Source organism: Chanos chanos, chromosome 13 (assembly GCF_902362185.1).
Source record: "Chanos chanos chromosome 13, fChaCha1.1, whole genome shotgun sequence".
Taxonomy (NCBI): Eukaryota; Metazoa; Chordata; class Actinopteri; order Gonorynchiformes; family Chanidae; genus Chanos; species Chanos chanos.
In genome coordinates, this window is record NC_044507.1 from 2677501 (window position 1) to 2703446 (window position 25946).

The 25946-nt window shown below is 39.6% G+C and overlaps 3 protein-coding genes across 3 annotated transcripts; all 3 read left to right on the forward strand.

Moving 5' to 3' along the window:
- The first annotated feature begins 2961 nt into the window (after window positions 1-2961).
- On the forward strand, window positions 2962-6840 carry LOC115826591 (BUD13 homolog). Its single transcript, XM_030790470.1, has 5 exons — window positions 2962-3039; window positions 4171-4287; window positions 5661-5777; window positions 5910-6020; window positions 6720-6840. The coding sequence occupies exons 1-5, from the start codon at window positions 2972-2974 to the stop codon at window positions 6838-6840; spliced, it is 534 nt and encodes a 177-aa protein (XP_030646330.1). The 5' UTR covers window positions 2962-2971.
- A 161-nt stretch (window positions 6841-7001) lies between these two features.
- On the forward strand, window positions 7002-14004 carry LOC115826140 (NACHT, LRR and PYD domains-containing protein 12-like). Its single transcript, XM_030789840.1, has 10 exons — window positions 7002-7080; window positions 8027-8090; window positions 8255-10035; window positions 11522-11695; window positions 12047-12220; window positions 12325-12498; window positions 12596-12769; window positions 12958-13131; window positions 13280-13453; window positions 13565-14004. Exons 1-10 carry the CDS (start codon window positions 7013-7015, stop codon window positions 13584-13586), a joined length of 2979 nt encoding a protein of 992 aa, XP_030645700.1. The 5' UTR covers window positions 7002-7012; the 3' UTR covers window positions 13587-14004.
- Window positions 14005-17566: 3562 nt separating this feature from the next.
- LOC115826593 (NACHT, LRR and PYD domains-containing protein 12-like) lies at window positions 17567-25887 on the forward strand. Its single transcript, XM_030790472.1, has 10 exons — window positions 17567-17613; window positions 18826-18877; window positions 19058-19268; window positions 21045-22833; window positions 22999-23172; window positions 23287-23460; window positions 23611-23784; window positions 24731-24904; window positions 25367-25540; window positions 25710-25887. Exons 1-10 carry the CDS (start codon window positions 17567-17569, stop codon window positions 25885-25887), a joined length of 3147 nt encoding a protein of 1048 aa, XP_030646332.1.
- Window positions 25888-25946: the final 59 nt, after the last annotated feature.

A 25946-nucleotide genomic window follows, 5' to 3' on the forward strand; every position in this document is an offset into this window, starting at 1 on the left:
TTACATGTTTATTTATTTATTCGTGTATTTATTTTTGTATTATCTTTAACAGGATTGTTTATTATTCATAATCTTCAGAAGCAAGACCCTACCTAAGACTCGTCCCACATGCATGGACCCAGCCCTGTTTCTCACGTGTTCTCTCACTAATGCCTGCACAGCCCATAGGTTCAGATGTGCTGTACTTGCTCTCACTGTTTTGCTCCGGTGATGCTGAGCTGCACCTGGACATTCTCAAAGAGAAACTGCATGCACTGTGATGGTCTGGGCCCTAGGGTTTGATTAGCTTAACACCGCCCTGCTTTTCTCGCAGCTGCGCTCTCCTGATAAGCACAGTCCTCACAGAGCCACAGTCCACCTAAACATCTCTCTTTAATGAATGCAGAACATTGCTTCCTCTCTCTCTCTCTCTCTCTCTCTCTCTCTCTCTCTCTCTCTTTCTCTCCTTGTCTGTTTTGATTCAGTTTTGTCCTTTTTTATTTTTGTGTTTATATGTTTGAATTTCTGAACTGCAACGAGTGGTTTATACAGCTTCTGTTAGTATATGCAGAATAAACAGATGACGGAATATGATCAAAATCAGAAATTATATCAGATTTTGTTCGGACAACTATTTTTGCAGTCATCCATTTCATGAAAGACAAAACTTTTGAGACTTAAAACATTATACTTACATTTTGATACGACTTGATTGGGCAAGTGGCAAGCTGACGCCAGAACATGTGACACCAGTGATGAACATTTACCTCAGCCAATCAGAAGTCAGAGAATTCTGCCAGCGTACACTACAGCGTACTCGAGTACAGTGTCCCATGAACTTTCGAAGATGAATGAGCGTTTCACATAAAAATGAACAAGTGACACTCAAATGAAGGTGACACTGCAGGTAATACGGAGGGATGGTGACGGAGTCTGTCGTACAGAGTTATTCTTCATCTGAGAAACGCATTCTCAGTTATTTTAACAGAGAGAAAAATACAAGTGATGCAGCACAATTTGACAATATAATCGTAAGTATTTAGCTGTTACCCTTTTTCTGGTTAGATATGTAACGAGAACGTAACAATAATAGGTTTACAGAGGTACTACAGAGGAGAGGCGTTTTGTCGTTGTCTCCTGTAAATATGTAAAACGCTCTCTTTCAATATTTGTTATTTCAGTCCATAGAACGTAACTCCACTTAGAATGTAGCGAACTTCGCTAGGAAGTTAGTCTAGAATATGTAAAAATATCATGGTGAACCATATCGTTCAAAAAGACACGTATATTGGTTAACTGCGTGACAGTTATGCAGTAGTTCCAGTTGTCATCCGTTATAACGTATTCATTTGTAGCTTGGGTAGCTCAGTTACCTTTTAGCTAATAAGGTTAGCTTCTAGTTTCTGCATAACACTGAGGCAGTTTTAATGTCGATGCTCTTCTAGTGTCTTAGCTTTATGCGCTTTTGATTTAACAGAGTTGGTTAAATGATCAGTCTGCCCAGTGAGCAGTCTGAGCTTGACATCGTGGCAAGCAAATCCACGATCCCATGAAAACAGGAGCCTAACGCATTTGACCGGATAAGCATGGTCGCCGTTAGTTTCTGTTTCAGCTTGACATGTCTTTGTCGTCTTGAATAATGAGCATTAAACATACTCGTGTAGCAGGGCTGAATACCTGTGGTATTTGTTTCATAGCAAGTAAAGTCAGGCAGCGCTTTATGTGTTATATTTTGCGGCATTAATATGTGTTCGCCCATGGTGATCTGTAGCCGACCTACAGCGGCTCAGCTAAAGTACTCAAGTCTTGTGGTGCAAGGGGAACCCCGGCTCCTGCGCACCGGCCACGTGACCGTGTTACTGCCAACATGGAAGGGTCTGCAAGAGGGTGGAGACGAGATTAAAGCCTGAAAGATTGTATCACTCTAATTGTCTCTCAGAGGAAGTGAAGAGTAATATTGTGTATTTAGAATTGTGTGCAAGCCTTGAAATGGTTATACAAGGATGAATAATATTCTTGCCTGCATTTTGATCTGTGTGTAGAATATGTTCATTTACAGATACCATTTAATGTGTTTTGACCTTAATGGGACTTATTGATCAGGAATGAGATACTGCTAATATGTGATAATGGATTAAAGAATTGGATTAAGAGTTTCCGATTAACCTAAAAGTGATCAAATGTTTTGCCGTTCATGGTATTTTGTTGTTATGGGTTTCTAAAACAAAGGTTTCCTCGTCTGTATGTAAACTCATAAATGTTACTGGCAAAGTATAAAACTTAAAACATATTTTTTGGGGTACTTATCCTTTGCTTTGGGGTGCTTTATTTTTGATTTGCGTGTATTTTATTTGTATGTAACTCATTTTCCCGTTGGTTTTGCATCACCACGACCTCTCTGTCCACCTCTTTCTCTTTCTCTTTCTCCATCTTTATCTCACAGAAACACTGATCTCTGGACTCAACCTGATAATGGAGGGAACTGTTTCTGAAACAAAGGTCTCTGAGAAAGATGACACTTACTATGAACTGAACAGGTGAGATGAGCTGAACCATATGTGCAGAAAACGGATGTGAACACATCCATTGCACAGAGCTCCATTGCACAGACTGGAGACTCAGCGTTATGTTCTGAACTGCCATCGTCAGTGTTAACAGCCTAACATGGATTACTGATTAAACGTCTTTCTGTGTTTAAGCCCAATCCTGCAGGAAAGGTCAGGCCCTCCTGAACCCAGCTCCAGGGCTATGAAGAGTGACTGGTTTGTGGATTCACCATGCCAGTTCAAACTGGGAGACTGTTCCATGGCACTGAGGTACAGGTCTTGCTCCATATTAATATTACTTTTTTTTCCAGTTTCCAGCGGATTTATCAAACTGCTGCTCTGTGTAGTCAAGAAGGTTACATATGTGACTTGTCTACTTACGTGCTCATGTGTTTTTGAACAGAGACAGGAAGAGACCAGTCTCACCCATTCCCAGCTGTGTGTCTATGAAGAGTGACCGGTCCATGGATCCTCCACGTAACTTCAAACAGGGAGAGGCTTTTACAGAGCTGAGGTGATGGTGAAATCAATGTTTTTAAACAGGTTTCAGATTAGTCAGTCCTTAGCTCTGATGCACGATTGAACTTTCCTGCTAGTAATGTGGAGATATCGACATGTTCACTCAGATGTCACGTCTTGTGTGACTATGTTGTAGTTTCATTGACGTAGCAAATATATTACTCTCCCCTGGACATTAATACTGAACCAGTGAATGAAATATATCTAAAGAGTATTTGTATTTTACATTCAAGAGGGTGAACTACTTTCAGGCTGTCATGAATTTGAACTGACTGTTAAAGATGGAGTCTAATTATGATGTGATTCACGATAGCTGTGACCGCTCCGTGGCGTCTGGCGAGAATGCAACACGGGTGTCCAATTGCCACTCTTAATTTTCTTAAGTGCATGTGTATGGTTCTACAGACACAAGAGTCCAACACAATTACTACACACCAAATATTAAGCAACGCTGAAATGCAAAGTAATAACAAGGCACAGCTGCACTTTGCTAGCAATATGTATCTTACCTATTTAAACATTAATGATTTGGCTTACACAGGAGGAATTAAATTACAGCATTTCATAGCATATATCATAACTGACAGTACTAGGTATTAATGCTTCAACATGACAGTGTTATATCAGCAGCATCGCATGGTTATCATGAACTGGCACCGTTTCCCCACAGTGGCTTCTGCCTGCACATTAGAAATACAGGGGGCGCTGTCTTACAGATTGTACCTGGTCCTCTGCAGTACTTATGTATGTGGCTGATTCTGCATTTGTGCACACGTAAACATGTCTAACAATAGTGGTTCAGTTGCATCCTGGTGCTACTGCATATTACCAACAAGAATACTTGTTTCTATAATCAAACTATCGGATAGCAGCTTGTAGCTATGGAACATCAGTCATGTCTGTTATTAACCAGTTAGAGTACAGGTAAACAGGAAACTCTCTGTTCTGAGCCTTTTTAACACTGGCAGACTATTGTGGTTTTTTTTTTTTTTTTTTTTAACATTTTATTTCTGTTACTGTGGATTTTGTTAAAAGGGAATGGAAACTTTCTTTCGTTAAGAGTTGTTTGTATTGGCCTTGACTAACCAATGTATATTATTGATTAAATATGAGTCTGTATTTTAAGCCCAGAGAACCAGGACAGATCAGATTCTCCTGAACCCAGATGTGTGTCTGTGAAGAGCGATCAGTCTATGGATCCTCCACGTAACTTTAAACAGGCAGACTGCTCTACAGAGCTGAGGTAAAGATGTTGTTCTGTATCAGTGTGAATTTTTCTCTTTTCTTTTCACTGGATATGTTAAATCTGAGGGTCATTTCATTTGTATTGTTGTGTATGTTCATTGTGAATGAATGTGAATGTGTTTTTGAAAAGGGACAGGAAGAGACCAGTCTCACCTGTTCCCAGCTGTGTGTCTATGAAGAGTGACCGGTCCATGGATCCTCCACGTAACTTCAAACAGGCAGACTGTCCCGCAGAGTTAAGGTACAGGTTACTCTGATAGTTTACTACATTAAATTCACAGTTTAATCCATTGCACTGAATATAGACTGCTTGTCTTAGTTTGAAGTGATTCAGTTCTTAGCTCTGATGCACCATTGAACTTTTCTGCTGGTAATGTGGAGATATTGACCTGTTAACTCAGTGTAGTGACATATACAGTAATGTGGAGATATTGACCTGTTAACTCAGTGTAGTAACATGTACAGTAATGTGGCAATATTGACCTGTTAACTCAGTGTAGTAACATATACAATAATGTGGAGATATTGACCTGTTAACTCAGTGTAGTGACATATACAGTAATGCAGAGATATTGACCTGTTAACTCAGTGTAGTGACATATACAGTAATGTAGAGATATTTACCTGTTAACTCAGTGTAGTGACATATACAATAATGTGGAGATATTGACCTGTCAACTCAGTGTAGTAACATATACAATAATGTGGAGATACTGACCTGTTAACACAGTGTAGTAACATATACAGTTATGCAGAGATATTGACCTGTTAACTCAGTGTAGTAACATATACAATAATGTGGAGATATTGACCTGTTAACTCAGTGTAGTGACATTTACAATGATGTGGAGATACTGACCTGTTAACTCAGTGTAGTAACATATACAGTTATGCAGAGATATTGACCTGTTAACTCAGTGTAGTGACATGTACAGTAATGTGGAGATATTGACCTGTTAACTCAGTGTAGTAACATATACAATAATGTAGAGATATTGACCTGTTAACTCAGTGTAGTAACATATACAGTAATGCAGAGATATTGACCTGTTAACTCAAATGTCACATATGTGACTGTGTTATGGTTTTATTGATGTAGCAAGTATCTCACTTTTCACTAGACATTATTATTCAACCAGTGAATGAAATATATCTAAAGAATATTTGTCTTCTGCATTCAAGAGAGTGAACTGCTTTCAGGCTGTCGTGAATTTGAACTGACAGACCAGTTTTTTAACATTTTATTTCTGTTACTGTGCATTTTGGTAAAAGGGAATGGAAACTTTCTTGCATTAGGAGACAATCTGTTGTTTGTATCGGCCTTGACTAACCAATGTATATTACTGATTAAATATGAATCTGTATTTTAAGCCCAGAGAACCAGGACAGATCAGATTCTCCTGAACCCAGCTGTGTGTCTGTGAAGAGTGATCAGTCTATGGATCCTCCACGTAACTTTAAACAGGCAGACTGCTCTACAGAGCTGAGGTAAAGATGTTGTTCTGTATCAGTGTGAGTTTTTCTCTTTTCTTTTCACTGGATGTGTTAAATCTGAGGGTCATTTCATTTGTATTGTTGTGTATGTTCATTGTGAATGAATGTGAATGTGTTTTTGAGCAGAGACAGGAAGAGACCAGTCTCACCTGTTCCCAGCTGTGTGTCTATGAAGAGTGACCGGTCTATGGATCCTCCACGTAACTTCAAACAGGGAAACTGTTCTGCAGATTTAAGGTACAGGTGACTCTGATAGTTTGCTACATTAAATTCACAGTTTAATCCATTGCACTGAATATAGACTGCTTGTCTTAGTTTTAAGTGATTCAATTCTTAGCTCTGATGCACCATTGAACTTTCCTGCTGGTAATGTGGAGATATTGACCTGTTAACTCAGTGTAGTGACATATACAGTAATGTGGAGATATTGACCTGTTAACTCAGTGTAGTAACATGTACAATAATGTGGAGATTTTGACCTGTTAACTCAGTGTAGTAACATATACAGTAATGTGGAGATATTGACCTGTTAACTCAGTGTAGTGACATATACAGTAATGTGGAGATACTGACCTGTTAACTCAGTGTAGTAACATATACAGTAATGTGGAGATATTGACCTGTTAACTCAAATGTCACATATGTGACTGTGTTATGGTTTTATTGATGTAGCAAGTATCTCACTTTTCACTAGACATTATTATTCAACCAGTGAATGAAATATATCTAAAGAATATTTGTCTTCTACATTCAAGAGAGTGAACTGCTTTCAGGCTGTCCTGAATTTGAACTGACAGACCAGTTTTTTAACATTTTATTTCTGTTACTGTGGATTTTGGTAAAAGGGAATGGAAACTTTCTTTCGTTAAGAGTTGTTTGTATTGGCCTTGACTAACCAATGTATATTATTGAGTAAATATGAGTCTGTATTTTAAGCCCAGAGAACCAGGACAGATCAGATTCTCCTGAACCCAGCTGTGTGTCTGTGAAGAGTGATCAGTCTATGGATCCTCCACGTAACTTTAAACAGGCAGACTGTTCTACAGAGCTGAGGTAAAGATGTTGTTCTGTATCAGTGTGAATTTTTCTCTTTTTTTTTTGACTGGATGTTTTAAAACTGAGGTTCATTTCATTTGTAAAATTATGTGTGTTCATTGTGAATGAATGTGCATGTGTTTTTGAACAGAGACAGGCAGAGACCGGTCTCACCTGTTCCCAGCTGTGTGTCTATGAAGAGTGACCGGTCCATGGATCCTCCACGTAACTTCAAACAGGCAGACTGTCCCACAGAGTTAAGGTACAGGTGACTCTGATAGTTTACTACATTAAATTCACAGTTGTGCTACTCTGTGGCTCTTCTCTGTTACTCTGCCATATGTTCAGGAGGTGAATGGAATCTGTCAGGGATGTGATCTGACGATGAGTGCTAATATGCTAATATGAAACTTGTGTTTCCTGGGCTGGCAGAGACCAGCAGTGATGTATAGATGTTCACCTGTTGGCTCACGTGCACTGCTTTAATTCAGACGTGACTATACTGTGTTTTAAACCCTTTCATACAGAATTTGCAATGTGTACGAGAAAAATATGATACTTTGTCTATCTGTCAGCGCTCCTTCAGCACCAAAACAATCAGTTTACATTTTCTCCAGAAGTTTTCTCTTCTCTAAACCCTGATTCTTGTCAAGTTCTACGTCAATTATAAATTACTGCAGCTCTCTTTGAAAAGTCTGAGCGATCTTAATGTTCGAGTGATTATAATCCTGAAAATTCAACAGCTGCAGGTTACAGTAGAGCTGGGCTTGTACAGAGCTGCCCCGTTGGTGGTTCATACAGGTAGTGGAGGGGGGGGTAGGTCGACGCACAGGCTGCTATGAATGTGGCTCCACAGGTCCTCAGTTTGCTTTAAAAAACAGTGGCTCAGAAGCACTTCCACGGGTAGGTTAGTGGAAATTCAGAGAGGAGACATCTGTACGCAGATAATGGAGCATTGGATTATTCTTTGGTCTTTTGAGACAGATTTAAGAAATATAGTAGACTTGGTGTCGCTGTGCGAGATGACTTTCCCCCAGACTGCTTGTCTGTAGTTTGTAAAGGGTTAAGAATTGTTGGAGGTAATATGAATAATATGAAGGGTCATAAAAGAGATGTTTTGTAGCTGCCGCCTGTCTCCGTGTGTTTATGCGTCCGGTGTTGAGTAACATGTATTAATCCTTTATCTGTTCATTTCTGTCTTTTAACAGAACTCAGCAGGCCATGTCAAAAATTCAGTGTGAGAATCTTCAGGTTCATCAGAGTCCATCCCAGGTCTGTTCCTGTATCCTTCAGTCCACATGAGCTCCAGATTTTGTTTTTACTTTCCATAACACACTATTTTTGGTATCCTTCCTCCAATATGTGCATGGTCACCTCTAAGCAATCTGTACCGTGTGTTTTTTTTTTTAATGTGAAAATTGCTTTTTTCTTAACAGATGGATGGGTTCGTAACATGTCAAAATAATCTCAAATCCTACCTGAAGACAAGTTTTCAACATCTGTTTGAGGGAATAGCAAAGCAAGGAAACCCCACCCTCCTCAATAAGATCTACACAGAGCTCTACATCACAGAGGGTGGAAGTGGAGAGGTCAGTAATGAACATGAGGTCAGACAGATTGAGACAGCATCCAGGAGACCAGTAGAACAAGAGATACCAATACAGTGCAATGACATCTTTAAACCCTTACCCGGACAAGACAAACCCATCAGAACTGTGCTGACAAAGGGAGTCGCTGGCATTGGAAAAACAGTCTCCGTTCAGAAGTTCATTCTGGACTGGGCTGAGGGGGAAGCCAATCAGGATGTCCACTTGATATTTCCTCTTCCTTTCCGGCATCTTAATTTGATGACAGAAAAAAAACTCAGTCTGATAGAACTTCTCCATCAGTTTTTCTCGGAAACAAAAGGATTGAGAGTCACTGACTATGAGAAGTATAAAGTCATGTTCACCTTTGATGGTCTGGATGAGTGTCGACTTCCATTGGATTTCTGCAATAATGAGATTGTGTGTGACGTAACAGAACCAGCCTCAGTGGATGTTCTGCTGACAAACCTCATCAAGGGAAATCTGCTTCCCTCTGCTCTCCTCTGGATAACGTCACGACCAGCAGCAGATAGTCACATCCCTCCTGAGTGTGTTGTCCGGGTGACTGAGGTACGAGGCTTTAATGACCCACAGAAGGAGGAATACTTCAGGAAGAGAATCAGTGATCAGAACCTGGCCAACAGAGTGATCAAACACATCAAGTCATCAAGGAGCCTCTATATCATGTGTCACATTCCAGTCTTCTGTTGGATTTCAGCCACTGTTCTGGAGACAATCTTGAGTGAATCAGAGAGTGGACAGATCCCAAAGACTCTGACTCAGATGTACACACATTTCCTGATTATTCAGATAAATATTAAAAAGAACAAATACACAGAGGGACATGACACAAATGAGAAAAACATTTTTAAATTGGGGAAACTGGCTTTTCAGCAGCTGGAATCAGGCAACCTGATCTTCTATGAAGAAGACCTGAGAGAGTGTGGCATTGATGTGAAAGAAGCATCAGTGTACTCTGGAGTGTGCACACAGATCTTTAGAGAGGAGTTTGGACTTTTCCAGGGAAAGGTTTACTCGTTTGTCCACCTGAGCATTCAGGAGTTTCTTGCTGCTTTATTTGTGATGCTGTCTTTCAGTAATAGAGATAACATAAAGCAAAGGCAAGTTACTGAGTTTTTCAATCTCTTTAATAAGGCAGTAATGTCAGACTTACTGAAGAGTGCAGTGGACAAGGCCTTAGAGAGTGAGAATGGACACCTGGACCTTTTCCTCCGCTTCCTCCTGGGTCTCTCACTGGAGTCCAATCAGACTCTCGTACGAGGCCTATTCACACAGACAGGAAGCGGCTCACAGGGCAAAGAGGATACAGTCAAATACATCAAGGAGAAGATCAGGGAGAATCCCTCTCCAGAGAAATCCATCAATCTGTTCCACTGTCTGAATGAACTGAATGACCAGTCTCTGCAGGAAGAAGTGAAAAAATACTTGGAGAAGAATGATTTTTTCTCTCTCTCTGAGGTGAGATTCACCCCTGCTCAGTGGTCAGCTGTGGTGTTTGTGTTGCTGACGTCAGAGCAGGACCTGGACGTGTTTGACCTGAGCAATTATGGCAGATCAGAGGAATGTCTGATCAGGCTCCTACCAGTGATCAAACTGCACAAAAAAGCAGAGTAAGTGATTGAAATCGAAACTTTTAGTTAACATAATAGAATCTGTTGTTCTGTTCCACAGCTTTCACTACAAAATCACAGATGTTGCCACGGTGACCCCCAGTGAAGACTCAGTTTACCAGTAACCATCTTCTAGCCACACATCAGAGTCATTGATGTCAACACTGAAAATGTTCCTTTTCTCGTAGCTCACAGAATGAAAATAACAGAGCTTTCTCAGTAGGCCTAATTATGATTTCACATTTAATTTGGCCTATATATGGATGCTATGAAAGATCTCATATGGGTTACATACAGGGATAGACCGTCTGACTGTCTATCCTGTCTGACACCCTGTGGTTTCAGTTCTCTGCCTTTTGTAGCGGTCACACAGAAAATGAACTGTGTCATAATCTGGATTTAAGGGACAGGTGAAAATAGTGGGGGTTATAAAAGAGGGTTATAAAAATAACAAGACATTTTTTTTGGAGTATGAAGCTTTATGTTTATCTGAGATTATCAGTTGTACTTGTCCAAAAAGTGGTACAGTAGTTACATGTTCCATTGGTTAGTCAGAAGACTTACCCTTGATCACCTGTGCCGTTTTTGGGGTTTTTTAATGAGCAGTAAACCTGCTCACATGAGAGGCTTACATTAGGGTTGTGTTACTTGCTACTGACAAATGTGAACATCTACGCCAGAAACCACAACATGCCTCAGCTACCAATATGTCAGTGTGGTCAGTGTGTTGAATGTAATTTCAATGATTTTATATATTACAAAGGCTAAGGAAATATTGTGAGATAGTTGTGGTATTTTGTTCACACCTATGCTTTTAAAAATTGTAATATGGTACAATCATGCACAATAGTCACAAAATGCGTTATCTGTTTTGCCTGAGTTTCAGTCATTTAGAATAGGTTTAGTCATGAAAAATCCTACAAACTACCATTTTCTGACCCTGACATGTGAAGGCCACATGGCCAGTCTCTCTTGTCATGCAGAGGCCGTTGGCTGAGCAAGACTGATAGTTTAAATATCTAATATTAAATATTAAATATCTAATAAATATCTAAAAGAACCTAAAAGGTTATTTGTGTTTGTTCTGCCTTTGCCTTATTGTTTAGAGATTTATTGTCAGACCACATCTGCTAACCAAAACTGAAATTATATATGTCTAACATTATTTATCTCTGATTATTCTCCTGTATTATTCCTAAAGGTTTGTTAGGTGATCATTTTGTCTATGCAAAGTTTTAAAGATGCTGATTTTCTTTTTCTTTTTTATTTAAAAATGTATTCTTTGTATATCCTCGTCAAGTTATCAGTCAGTTAATACTAAATGTTTTTGTTACTTAACTCCTTTTTTTTTTCTTTTTTGTATATATATATATATATATATATATATATATATATATTCATTTGTGTGTATGATTTTGAGCAGTGTTTATCTGAGGTGTATGTATAGACAATATTCAGATCAAAGCAGTCATTCTCTCTCTCATAGGCTGTGGGACTGTAATCTGACAGAGAAAAGCTGGGCGGCATTGGCTTCAGCTCTAAGCTCACACTCCTCTAATCTGAGAGAACTGGAAGTCGGTGGAAACAACCTGCAGGATTCAGGGATGAAGCTGATCTATACTGGACTAGCAGATCCTCACTGTAAATTGGAGATACTACGGTAAGGTCCTCTCCAAGACAGTAAAACGTGACCCCCCACCCCCCTCTCTGTGGGCACTAGTGTGTGTGTGTGTGTCAGTTCAGACTTGTGTTGGTAATACATAGGATGCTACAGTACGCCCCCAGCACAAAATAGCAAGTCATGAAACGATAGTTCCATAGCAGAGTATACAATAGCGAATGAGAAAAGACAATGGCAAATCAGACAACTTTGAATGACACAGTATGCAATGGCAGGGAACTGTTATTCAGACTTGAAGGGCAGTTGAGCCATGGTTTGCTGTGCTGGCCAAGCTGGAATTAGAACCAGAATTTGATGGCAGTGATTTGATTGAAATTATTTTTCACGTAGGTTGAGCTATTACAATCCAACAGATGAAAGTTGTGCTGCTCTTGCATCCGCTCTCAGCTCAAAGTCTTCCAGTCTGAAAGAACTGGACTTGAGTCAGAATATTCTGCCAGACTCAGGAATGAAGCTGCTCTGCACTGGACTGGTGAATCCAGACAGTAAACTGGAGAAACTAATGTGAGTTCATATATCTGACAGTCACCCAGAGTTGTATTTTACTGTTTGGTCTGTTAAAATAATTTTATTGGATTGTTCACGTGCATCTTAATTTATCCCCCTAGACTGGAAGACTGTCATCTCACAGAGAAAAGTTGTGCAGCACTGGCCTCAGCTCTCAGCTCAAACTGCTCCAGTCTGAGAGAACTGTACTTAAATTACAACAATCTGCAGGATTTAGGAGTGCAGCTGCTCTCCACTGGACTGGAGAATCCACACTGTAAATTGGAAATACTAAGGTAAGATGATCTCTGCCGTTGTGTGGGTTTGGGTGTGGCAACACTAGCTGGGTTGCAGAGATTTGTGGAATATTCTGATGTATCATTTTTCTCCCAGTTTGAGCAGATGCAATCTCACGGAGAAAAGCTGTGCAGCTCTGGCCTCAGCTCTCAGCTCAAAATCTTCCAGTTTAAGAGATCTGGATTTGAGTGACAATAATCTAAAGGATTCAGGAGTGAAGGCGCTCTCCGCTGGACTGGAACATCCACATTGTAAACTGGAGAAACTCAGGTGAAAATCACATATGACAAGTTGTCTGTCTATTTGTGTACGCTTCAAAGTGGAGACACTGTGGTGAGACCATACAGTATATCTATGAATAGTGACAATATATATCATTTCTGTAATTGAGGTTGTGTGTGTTTTTATGTTGTATATGTGTTGCATATGTTCAGTTGTGTCATTGTTTTCCCCCCCAGCCTGTGGGAGTGTAATTTTACAGAGAAAAGCTGTTCAGCTCTGGCCTCAGTTTTCAGTTCAGGCTCCTCTGGTCTGAGAGAACTGGATCTGAGCGGCAGTTGTCTGCAGGATTCAGGAGTGAAGCTTCTCTCTGCTGGACTGGAACATCCACACTGTAAACTGGAAAAGCTAAAGTATGCCCACATGTTTGTCTTGTGGAATTAAAAGAGAATAGTCTGAAGTTTGTGTTTGAGCAGAAATCATGGACATCTTAATCTCTCTCTCTCTGTCTCTCTCTCTCTCTGTCTCTCTCTCTGTCTGTCTCTCTCTTTCTCTCTGCAGTCTGAGCCAGTGCGGTATAATGGATGAAGGCTGTACTGCTCTTGCCTCGGCTCTGAGGTCAAATCCCTTACATCTGAGAGAACTTTATCTCATTGGGAATTTCTTCAGCGACTCAGGAGAGAAGCTTCTGACTGCTCTACTGGAGGATCCACTCTTTACACTGGAGAAATTAGAGTGAGTAGTGAATGATCACTGCTTCTGTAAAAAGATACTTAAGAACTTCTGTAGTAATTGTGATGCAGATGTTGGTAGCATGTGTCTGATTACTCTTCATTGATCTTATAGAACTTGGAATCCGTGGCTCTGATCTGCTGTTCTGGAGGTGTGCCCTAGTTACTCAGGGATGTTTGTTGACACAAAGTATGCTGGAGTACTGAGAGCAAGGGAGCTGAATGAAATGGATCTGCTACCTCAACATCTTCTCCAATTCAGCGATTCAGCGGCCTTCCTGAGCAGGTTCCCGTCTACAGTCTCTTAGTCCCTCTGTCCACTCTATAGAGACTCTCTACTGTGATCTGATGACCTTTAAGAAGATTACCCTAAGTACACTTTATTACTAATGGGTCCTACTCATGAAAATATTAATGCTGGAATTCATTTCATTGGAGTTTTATTTGAAACATATTTCAGCGTCGGTATCAATAACCAGAATCGTTCAGAAAATGTGTTTGTTTTGGTTATAAGAAAATTCACCGTTATTGCACTTCTGCAAAACCAGTCATTCTTTCATTTCCGTTGATGGTTCTCAGTAAGTCTGATCTGGAGTCTGTCACAGACTCCTGTACCAGCTAGTGCCCATGTCTGATATAAAACATATGTGTTTAAGTTAAGTAATATGTGTTTAAGTTAAGTAAGTACTGTTGGCTCTGATGTTAAATTAATACAGTGTGTTAAAGTTGGTGCTGTATTCACTAAAAGATTAAGTAAGTAGAGCATATATTTAAATTTAGTATTATGTATGCTAAAGATAGTGCCTTATATACTAAAGGGTACTGCTGTATTCGTTAAAGTGAATTTAGTAGGTCATACACAAGTTAAGTTGGCACTGTGTGCTGAATTTTCCACTGTCTTTTGTTTCCCTTATTGCACATTGTATTTATGAAGATTAAGTCCTGTACTGTATGTTACTGTCCTTATGTCGCTCTAGAAATGATAATGATTCATTCATTATTTATATTTCATTATTTTACTTAATCATCTTTTCAGTCTCACAGGAAACTGAGCTGGTATCATGCTGTATTTTTAGTTGTTCAACATAGTGATATATTGGATGTCTTTAACTGAGGACACACCCAGGCATGCAGCCTAATTCACACTAATTCATGCTCTATAAAATGCAGTAATAGCACTTATCATCACATGGTGTATTATCAGTGCATGTAGTTACGTACTGTACCTCTTTGACTGAAATGTCCAGATTCATTATTGCTGTTACTTTGTGCAGTTATCCGTTAATGTTCTTGATTGAGCATACATAGTGGCTGATGAACTGATAAACTGAACAGATACCATATTTAATATTTATGTCTGTAGCCTAAAGGTTTCATTTTTGTCATCACATTTTATTGGAAAGTATGAAAAAAAAAGTTCTGTGAGAAAATGAACTGTCACAGCCTGCACCCTATTTTGGACTTTTAGTTTGACATGTCTTTGTGCGCCTGTTCTGTGTTTGTCTCCGCCCCTCACCTGTTCCTGTTTGTCTCATTATTAACCTCGTTCCCCCCTTGTTAATTTTATCCAATCATGTTTTGCCCTGTTTAGTTTTCCTCTTGTATTTAAGCCCTTGTGTTTGCCCTGGCCGTTGTCTATCGTTGTTTGTGTTTTAGAGCACACTGTTATGCTGCACCTTTTTGTTATTGGTTTTGTTCCTGTTCTGCACGTGTATTTTGATCTTCAGTTCTGGTAAAGTCCTCCTTTTTCCACCTTCATCACTGTGTCCTGCACCACACCACCAGCCTTACATGAACAGAGTGCAATAATATGTTCATGTTCTTGATTGAGCATACATAGTGGCTGATGAACTGAAACTGAAGGAATGCTATATTTAATATTTATGCCTAAAAGTTTCATTTTTGTCATCAAATTTATTGTAAGGTATGAAGAAAGTGAAAATTTAAAATGTTGTGTGGCAGTATCCATTAAAAATACAGTATATTCCACATGACCTCATTATTTTTGTTTAAAGTGTATTTATTTTGACACTATTTATCCAATGAGTCTGTATAATCTGTGCTACCTTGTAATAAGGCTGTTCTCATTTGATTCCTTGTGTGTTAGATTGTACTTCATAATTTAAAATAACTTTTTCTTTCCTTTCTTGGAAGACATATTCAGAGTTGGTAGATACTGAAGTTCATATCAGAACATTTTTAAAGAATTCTCTGCAGTACTCACTATGTCTACCATCTACAAATTGTGTTAAATTCTCTCCCCTCACTCGATCTAGTTACCTTAGTGCTAAATGCAGTCTCCTGAAAAGTCATTTGGGATTTAAACCACAAGGTTTCACCTGATGACAAGAACACAGAAGAGCTGTATCCACATCTTTCCTCTCAACTTATAACATTGCAGTGAAGAGATGGGGAAGTAAGAACCAGTGTGACAGAGATATGGACTGGCCTCATACTATTTTTATTTACTGCAGTTCTCCTCTTCAGAGTTTCGGATAAAACACATTACAAACCCCGTACATGATTTAAATAGTCCAGTCCTAGCCTGCACCTTTACTACTGAAATGAACTATGAAGGCAAGTTTTTACTTGTTTGTCATCATCGGTTCCCCAGCAAGATTCTCACTCTGTGGTTTTAAACCCCACCTCCACCTCAGGTGGCTGCGTATTAACAAAGAGTGGAAGTGAAACTTACCTGAACAGGAGCCATGTTGTGCTGAGAGAGGAATACAGTCACCGTACAGTAACAGTCCTTACAGTAAAATATTCTAAGACAAACTGTGAGTGTGTGAATGTATGGAAGATTAGTTAGAGAAAGAGAGAGTAGCCGGAATCTGGGAAACTGTGTTGAAGACGCATTTCAGACTCCAGAAGCATATTTAATCAGAATGGTATTGCAGTGGAGATGCTAAAACACAGGTATGGGCTTCAGGTATTTTATTCATAATATTTACTCTGTAATATTTCTCTAATGTTGAACTTAAATTCTAATATTAAACAGTACTGTTTGAAATGTTTACTGATACACCCTCTACTGTAGTAAAGCCAATGATTCACTTGTTTTTCTTGTGTAAAATTTCCTGTGACGCACTAATCACCTGGACTACTCGTGTTGAATATCATTAGGCATAAATGAGGGAGGATTTCTTTTTTTCGTTTTTTTCACCTCACACAATATAGAGCTCTGTTTTTCTTTTTGGGTAGTATTATAATTGTGCAAAATCTATTTTATATTTCATAACCTTGTTTTGGTAATTTGTGTGTGTGTGTTTCAATAAATATTTGTTAGCACTGTTAATAATGTGATTAGAAATTAAAAATGTGATAGGTAAAGTGTTTCATCTTTAGTTATAGAGTTCAGAATGTTGCATCATTTAAACAAAATTAAGATTATTAATTTTTGAATATTTCTTCTTCCGGGAGCAAGTGTTTGTCTTCATATGTGAGTCAGGGCTTAAAAATTCTCACTGAAACAGGACAAACAGGTTTAGGTTAAACAGAGAATCAGATGACAGCCAAATGTCTCAGGGGAGGAGGGGTGAAGAAAGTGTAATTGTTTGGACAATACAGAGTTTGTTGTGTGTACTGAAGTCAGATTCATACAGGAAGATTCAGTCATTGAAGTATTTCTCTGTCTGGGCTGAGGGGGTTCATGTTAGGGCAGATAGAAATGACTAAACACAATATTTCACTCTCTATTTGACACTGACTAAACTGAGAAGTGAACTGCATTTCATGTTCTTCTATAGACTGATAACTGTGCTAACCAAGTCTCACTGACTGCAGACATGTTGAAACACCCTTAGACAAAACCTGTGTGTGTGTCTGTCTGTTATACAATCAGGGCTAAAGGAACGCGTCTCTTGGGTCTGAGGTGAAATTTCTTCCCTGTTCCCTGTCCCTCATTCTTCCCCTGAGGAGAAGGTACTGTCTCTAAAACGAGTCGCTCAGGTGAGACAGAGGAGGAGAGAACTTCCTGTAAAACAACTAAAATGAGTTCTTCTAGAAGACAAGACACTCATTTTGAGGCAGGGAGGTGAGAGAATTGTTTCAGAGACATATGTACTTATATTTGCACTATCTGTATGAATGCATTTTAAATATGTAAATATTAAATATGATCCTCTGTTTTAGACCAATCGAAGACTCCTCTCCTGGGCGGAGGTAAGGACGATTGTCATTGTTTAATGGATCAAAAGACCAAATGAAAATATCTGTCCACTGGTGTTTGTTTTTCTTTCTCTCTGGTGAAAGCTTCTTTAAAACCACTCGGCTTAATTTATCTTATTTTATATGACTGTGACAGTTTGAACATGGCCCTCGTTGTGTTCTCTTACAAGTTCACACAGAATTATGTTTTGTTTCAAGAAATGCTGTACCACCTACAGCTCCACAGTATTGGAACTCCTCTACAGATTTCTCTATAGATTTATAGATTTTTGACACTATTTGCGGAAAGAGAAGACCATGTGATTTCTGTCACACTTCTGTGCAATTTCTGTGCTACTTTTTCTGTTCAATTACATTTCTTTTACTTGTTGTGAAATCTCAGATTTAGAATGTGTTTGTCAGTGTTCAACAGGGGAGATCAGGCTCACCTGTTCCCAGCTGTGCGTCTATGAGGAGTGACAATTCTATGAGAAATCCACCTGCACTGAGTGAAAGATCAGACTCACCTGTACCCAGCTGTGCGTCTATGAAGAGTGACAATTCTATGAGAAATCCACCTGCACTGAGTGAAAGATCAGACTCACCTGTACCCAGCTGTGCGTCTATGAAGAGTGACAATTCTATGAGAAATCCACCTGCACTGAGTGAAAGATTAGACTCACCTGAGCCCAGCTGTGCGTCTATGAAGAGTGACAATTCTATGAGAAATCCACCTGCACTGAGTGAAAGACACCCTCTCAGTGAACAAAGGTAACTGTTGGGACGTAGTGTATGTTAATGATGAGATATGGCAACTGTGTGCATGCGTGTGTGTGTGTGTGTATTGTGGGTGTGTGTGTAGTGTGTGTGTGTGTGTGTGGTGTGTGGTGTGTGTTGGGGGGTTGTACATATGTGTGTCTGATCTGTTTGTGTGCATGTTTGTGGATTTTAGCAGAAAGAAGAAGAGATCAGATTCAATCAACACCCTGTCTTCTTTCTCCGTAGAGGACTCTTCTACAGAAAAATGATAATGACTATTATTATTTAACAGGTTTCTCCAGATGCTGTATTGTTGGGTCACAAACCTGTTGTTCTTATCATATAATAGAGTATAAAGCAATCTGGAACTATTGATAGTTAAGACACAATAGTGTAATCTGTCCTGATAAAAACTAAATGTTTTTTAAGATATAATTGAATATAAATCCACCTATCTTCCATCAACAGAGTCAAAGAAGAGACAAGTCAGCCTACCCAACACCTGAACTCCATATTTAAGGTAGGTGTGATTGTGTGTGTTTATGTGTAAATGTCTTTATGTATGTTTCTGTGATAAATGCTCTCTCAGTCTGTCTCTCTCTCTCTATCTGTCTCTCTCTCTCTCTCTCTCTCTCTCTCTCTCTCTCTCTCTCTCTCTCTCTCTCTCTCTCTCTCTCTCTCTCTCTCTCTCTCTCTCCAGGATATTGAGAATGAAGTCATCACTACAGTGAAGAATCAGCTGATGGGTTTCCAGAAGCTTCTGAATGCAGATTACCCAGAATTCCCAATGGGGGAGGTGAAGGAGGAAGAAGAGGAAGATGAGATTGCTATTAGAGAACTGGCACTGAAGATCACACTGTCCAAACTTAGGAAAAAGAAGCACACACACCTGGCTGACTTACTGCAGAAACGTAAGACCTCTGGGTTATCTGAGTATACATAATGTGATCTTAGTGGTCAGAGACAGTGGATGTCTCTGTTTTAGACTTAAATTTTGTCTTTTGACTGGAATGTTGACTTTGAAATGACAGCATGAAAAGTATGAATAGCAAAAAAGTTGACTCATTTTATTTGAGAGATGTTTTGTTTCATGGCTGAGAAACCATTCAAATGAAATGAAATATAATTGGTACCTACAGGACCCATATCTGACCTTTGCTGAAATAATGAATGTTGACTCACTGAGAACACAGCCAATTTTTTTTTTCAGTGGGTATGAACCTTCCACAATGTTTGCAATTTCCTGACTAGGTTATGTAATTGAATTTGATCAGATTTTTGTCATTTCTAGTAGCATATGAATGGGGAGAAAAAATGACACTACCTATTAATCTTTCATTTCTTTGGCATCTAAGGTAATTAAATGCCACCAGATGTAAAAACATACTCCACCTCTTAAAGGCAGGTGTTTGAATACTTTGGTAAACAGTCAGGCTGAATTGGTGCCAACTGTTCTAAATTCCCCCAACTCAAACCTTCACAATAACAATCAAGTTGGCAAAACACAGGTTCCCACTGGCCCGTTGTGATCCATACATTACATACATTGTGATAAATTCCTGAAGCCCTCCAAGGAAAATGTGTCAAAGCTTATCAGAATAGAAAACATTACATAGCCACTTCTGAGGCTCTAAACCTCAACCAAACTGTGGAGGGAACCATACTCACCAAATGGAGGAAGTTTGGGACAAAAGCGAATGCACATTAGTGTCTGTCCTCTTCACGCACAAGGTGTAAAATGATCAGTGAGGTCAAAAAGTACGCTAGACTAACACTCAGGAAGATACAGGCCAGTCTTGCCTCAGATAAAGTTGTTAATTGCTCAAAAATGAGAGAGGCACAAAATGGAACTATAAAATATAGTTTGCCTCCAGTTTGACAAAAACAACTGGATGACTCTTAAAACTCCTGAAAGATTGTCTTGCAGACTGACGGGAACTGGAACTTTTGGACAACATGGGCCCTATTACATCATTCAACAAATGAACACGGCATTCCACAGAACTTGTTACTTGTTGTCATCATTGAGGAAACCATGAATACTTGTCAGTATCAGGAAAAACAATAGGAGAAAATATCAGACTAGTGATCCCAAACATATTAAAGTCAACAACAGAGTGGCTGGAGAGGAAAAATTATGGAATGGTCTAGTCACAGTTTTCACCTAAACTGACTTGAGATGCAATACAAAATAGGAGACATTCATTCTCAAACCACTGCAAACATTGCTGAGCTAAAGCCATTCTGCAAGGAGCCATAATGTCTCCACAACAATGTCTGAGATAGCAGACAGAAGCTAAAGGTGGTCTAACTGAGTGTGTGTAATTTGGTGTGAAGGGACAATCACCATTTTATGGAGGCATGTTTGGTGAACTGTTTTTATTCCAAAATAATTATGCATTATTTCTTTATTGGGCTTCCTTTTGTACTACTGCTATTTGGTTTAAGATCTAAGGGTGTTCACGGTCAAAAATGAAAAACAGAGAAAACCAAATCAGGGGAAAATACTTTTTTAAGGCACTGAAGATGTCCTCATGTCTGCTTTGTAAGACTATCAAATATTATGTTTGTGTAAAAGAAATGTGTCCCACATATTTGTAAATAATAACATTTATATGTGTGTATGACACTACACTACATTTCTGACATGAGACTAATGTTTTCTGTATCTTTATTCCGGTTTTCAGAACTGGCCCCTGTATCACAGCACAAATTCAAAAATAAAATGGAACAGAAATTCAAAACTATATCTGAAGAACTTTCAAAGCAAGGTAACCGAACACTTTTGAATGAGATCTACACAGAGCTCTACATCACAGAGGGTGGAAGTGGAGAGGTCAATAATGAACATGAGGTCAGACAGATTGAGTCAGCATCCAGGAGACCAGCAACATCAGTGACACCAATACAATGTAATGACATCTTTAAACCCTTACCTGGACAAGACAAACCCATCAGAACTGTGCTGACAAAGGGAGTTGCTGGCATTGGAAAAACCGTCTCTGTGCAGAAGTTCATTCTGGACTGGGCTGAAGGAAAAGCTAATCAGGACATCAACTTCATATTTCCACTTCCATTCCGGGAACTGAATTTGATGACTGAGAAAACACTCAGTCTAATGGACCTCGTTCTATGTTTTTTTCCGGAAACAGAGGAACTGAAAGACACTGGCTATGAAAAATACAAAATTTTGTTCATCTTTGATGGACTGGATGAGTGTCGACTTCCTCTGGATTTCCACAACAGTGAGATCTTGTGTGATGCAACACAACCAGTGTCTGTGGATGCTCTGCTGACAAACCTCATCAAGGGGAATCTGCTTCCCTCTGCTCTCCTCTGGATAACATCACGACCAGCCGCAGCTAGCCGCATCCCCCCCGAGTGGGTTGACCAGGTGACAGAGGTACGAGGGTTTAATGACCCACAGAAAGAGGAATACTTCAGGAAGAGAATCAATGATCAGAACCTGGCGAGCAGAATCACCACATATATAAAGTTATCAAGGAGCCTCTACATCATGTGTCACATACCAGTCTTCTGTTGGATTTCAGCCACTGTTCTAGAGAGAATGTTGGGTAAAGTGGACACTGGAAAGATTCCAAAGACTCTGACACAAATGTACACACAGTTCTTGATTTTTCAGACTAAACAGAGGAATCTGAAATATGATGGACATAATAGTATGGATCCATCTTGGAATAAAAAGACTGTTTTCTCACTGGGAAGACTGGCTTTTGAACAGTTGGAAAAAGGCAACCTGATCTTCTATGAGGAAGACCTGAGAGAGTGTGGCATTGATGTGAGGGAAGCATCAGTGTACTCAGGACTGTGCACCCAGATCTTTAGAGAGGAGTCAGGGCTGTACCAGAGAAAGGTGTACTGCTTTACTCATCTCAGCATTCAGGAGTTTCTGGCTGCTTTGTATGTGTTTTTGTCCTTCAGTAACAGAGATAACACAGAGCACAATGAAAACAATGAACTTTCCAGTCTCTTCAACATGGAAACAATATCAGACCTGTTGAAGAGTGCAGTGGACAAGGCCTTGCAGAGTGAAAACGGACACCTGGACCTTTTCCTCCGCTTCCTTCTGGGTCTCTCACTGGAGTCCAATCAGACACTCTTACAAGGCCTATTGGCAGTGACAGGAAGCAGCTCACAGAACAAAGAGGAAACAGTCAAATACATCAAGGAAAAGATCAGAGAGAATCCACGTCCAGAGAAATTCATAAATCTGTTCCATTGTTTGAATGAACTGAATGATCATTCACTTGAGAAGGAGATGCAAACATACCTGAAGAAAAATGACTTTTTTTGTCTCCCTGAAGTAAGATTTACACCTTTGCAATGGTCAGCTGTGGTTTTTGTGTTGATGACATCAGAGGAGGATCTGGATGTGTTTGATCTGAGTAAATATGGCAGATCAGAGGAATGTCTTCTGGGACTGCTACCAGTGGTCAAAATGTTCAGAAAAGCTGAGTGAGTCAATCTATTATTTTTCAACCGTTAAATCTGTGCAGGCTGCTTCAATATATTTGTTTTGTTTAATGTTTTCTGATTGTGTGTGTGTGTGTGTGTGTGTGTCCATTGCAAGCATGAGAAGTCTGAGTGTAATATTCAGATGTATCATTCATTTTCACATAGGTTATGGGAATGTGAACTCACAGAGAAAAGTTGTGCAGCTCTTGCCTCAATTCTCAGCTCACACTCCTCCAGTGTGAGAGAACTGGAACTTGGTGGCAATAATCTGCAAGATTCAGGACTAAAACTACTCTCCGTTGGACTGAAGGATCCACACTGTAAAGTGGAGTTACTGAGGTCATACATTTTTTTGTCTGTCTGTATACATTCAGAGGAAGTGACTGACTGTGAATGGTTCACTGACTGTGAATGAGTTCATTTTAAAATTCAGATATATTATTACTTTCCCAGGCTGAGGGACTGTGACCTTACAGAGAAAAGCTGTGAAGCTCTGGCCTTAGTTCTCAGTTCAAACTCCCCAAGTCTGAGAGAAGTGGATCTGAGTCTCAATGCTCTTCAGGATTCAGGAGTAGAGCACCTCTCTGCTGGACTGAAGAATCCACAATGTAAACTAGAGACGCTCCGGTAAGACAGTCTCTCTTATAGTCACATATGCTGTGTTGTATTCTGTTTTCTTTTGCTTTGATTTGTTGTGTTTTGTTTTGTGTGTGTGTGTGTGCATGTGTCCTGCTAAAATAAACATAATTTTTATATTTAAAATTACTTGTACCTTAGGCTGGAAAGTTGTAAGCTGACAGAGAAAAGCTGTTCAGTACTGGCCTCAGCACTCAGCTCAAACTATTATGGTCTGAAAGAGCTGGACCTGAACTACAACCAACTACAAGACACAGGAATAAAGTTTCTTTCTACTGGATTGGAGAAACCACACTGTAAACTGGAGATACTGCGGTAAGATCATCTCTCTGAGCATCTGTTACGCCCAGCCTAGGGGTACCGAGCATAACAAAAGTGACCCCCCCCCCTTTTCCTGTACCCATTGATGACCCGTGCCCACAAATTATAATCCAAAAAGTGATTTATTTACAAAAGTGGTAGTAAAAAGCTTCGGGGGTGAGCACGGCCAAAACAACAAACAAAACAATCTATATTTTACAAACTAAATAACCTACTTTCCGAAAAGAAAAGAAAATACAGAACTCTTCCCTAACTCCCTAACGAAAAACAGGAGAAAAGGAGAGCGAACAAAAATGGCTTCACACCCCCTACCACTACCCGAACAGTTAACACGAAAATATTTACAGCTATATTACAACAACGAAAATCACATACACACATATAAAGTTTTACAAATGATACAACGAATCTCTGAAACACACACAACGAATTAGCAAAGCACAACGAATTAGCAAAGCACAACGAATTAGCAAAGCACAACGAACGGACACGGACAAAGTGGCCAGGACAAAACGAGAGGCGCCGGCATCTGGGTGGCGCGTCGTTTTAAAACTGGCGCCGTCAACCGTGGGCCAATCCTCGATCGCCACCTGTAGAGTAAGACATTAAAGAGACAGAAGGACATACGGGAAAACACAACAGACAGGGGAGGAAACAGCACCACACACAGGCAGGGGGAGAAAAACAACAGCACACAAAATAATACACATTTATGACCCAGGGTCATAACAGCATCACACATTTGTTTTGTGTGTGTGTGTGTGTGTGTGTGTGTAAGAGAGAGAGAGCAAGAGAGGAAGGAGGGGAGAGAGAGAGAGTTTCTGTGTGCATGCGTGCGTGTGTGTGTTTGTGTATGTGTGGGCGGGTGGATAGGTTTTCTGGTATCATGTGGTGTGGAAATGTAGCTTTTTTTTTGTTTGTTTCACCATGTTTCCTCCAGTCTTAGCAGATGTAGTCTCACTAAGGAAAGCTGTGCAGCACTGGCTTCAGTTTTCAGCTCAAACTCCTCCAGTTTGAAAATACTGGACCTGAGTGAAAATGATCTACAAGATGAAGGAATGAAGCTGCTCTCTGTTGGACTGGAGAATCCATACTGTAACCTGAAGATACTGATGTAATAAATCACAGAATAATTTCATGCATCCTATTCTGTGTGTATACGGATGAGTGTGAGTGTGTGTGGTTTGCACCTGTCTGCGTGTTTAGTCATACAGGTTGTCTTCAACTTATGATGGGGTTCAGTATCAACCATATTTAAAGTCGATTTGTTGTTAATCAGAGACCCCTTTATATAATATGAATCAGAAGTGAGACCATACACCCAAATGCACTGAGACCCAAAGAATAACGAATATTGCTGCCTTGCAGCAGCATGGCTGATGTTCTTGTATAGCGGATGAAGCAGTTATCGTTAGATGATTTAACCAAATGTCACTACTTGACGACAATATATTAAAGTTAATGGAACAACTGGCATTAGTCTCAGTGGTCATACATCACACATGTTGAAATCTGAGACTTTACATTAGCATCAGAATAAAGAAAATATTTATTTGTGCTGTCATTTTTCCCCTAGCCTGTGGGATTGCAACCTTACAGAGAGAAGCTGTGAAGCACTGGCCTCAGTCCTCAGCTCAGACTCCTCCAGTCTGAGAGAACTGGATCTGAGTGGCAATTATCTGCAAGATTCAGGAGTGAAGCTGCTCTCTGCTGGACTAAGGAATCCACACTGTAAACTGGAGAAACTAAAGTAAGGTCATCTCTGGGGCAAATAACAAAACAACTTGTGTGTATGTGTTGATTATTCATTTTTGTGATGTGTATGCAGATTTCAGATTAGTAATTGGAGTACTAAAAACTAAACTAAATTTTGTGTCTAGTATCTCACTTTTCATCCCTTTCCCTCTCTTTGAATAAAGTCTTAGCCAGTGCAGTGTAAGAAATGATGGTTATGCTGCTCTGACATCAGCTTTGAATTCAAATCCGTCACATCTGAAAGAGTTGTATGGGATTGGGAATTTTGTTGAAGACAATGAAGTGAAGCTGCTCTCTGCTCTACTGGAGGATCCACGCTATAAACTGGAGAAATTAGAGTGAGTGTTCATAAATATGAACTGTATCTGTGTCCATGAAAATCTAGTAATGAATGAACTCAG

Coding starts and splice junctions, on each gene's coding strand:
- LOC115826591 (XM_030790470.1), top strand. CDS start 2,972: ATGAAGAGTGACCGGTCCATGGATCCTCCACGTAACTTCAAACAGGGA. Junction 4,288..5,660: donor GACTGCTCTACAGAGCTGAG/GTAAAGATGTTG, acceptor CTGTATTTTAAG/CCCAGAGAACCAGGACAGAT. Junction 6,021..6,719: donor AACTGTTCTGCAGATTTAAG/GTACAGGTGACT, acceptor CTGTATTTTAAG/CCCAGAGAACCAGGACAGAT.
- LOC115826593 (XM_030790472.1), top strand. CDS start 17,567: ATGATCCTCTGTTTTAGACCAATCGAAGACTCCTCTCCTGGGCGGAG. Junction 19,269..21,044: donor GGCTGACTTACTGCAGAAAC/GTAAGACCTCTG, acceptor TCCGGTTTTCAG/AACTGGCCCCTGTATCACAG. Junction 22,834..22,998: donor AAAATGTTCAGAAAAGCTGA/GTGAGTCAATCT, acceptor ATTTTCACATAG/GTTATGGGAATGTGAACTCA.
- LOC115826140 (XM_030789840.1), top strand. CDS start 7,013: ATGAAGAGTGACCGGTCCATGGATCCTCCACGTAACTTCAAACAGGCA. Junction 11,696..12,046: donor TGTAAATTGGAGATACTACG/GTAAGGTCCTCT, acceptor TTTTTCACGTAG/GTTGAGCTATTACAATCCAA. Junction 12,499..12,595: donor TGTAAATTGGAAATACTAAG/GTAAGATGATCT, acceptor TTTTTCTCCCAG/TTTGAGCAGATGCAATCTCA.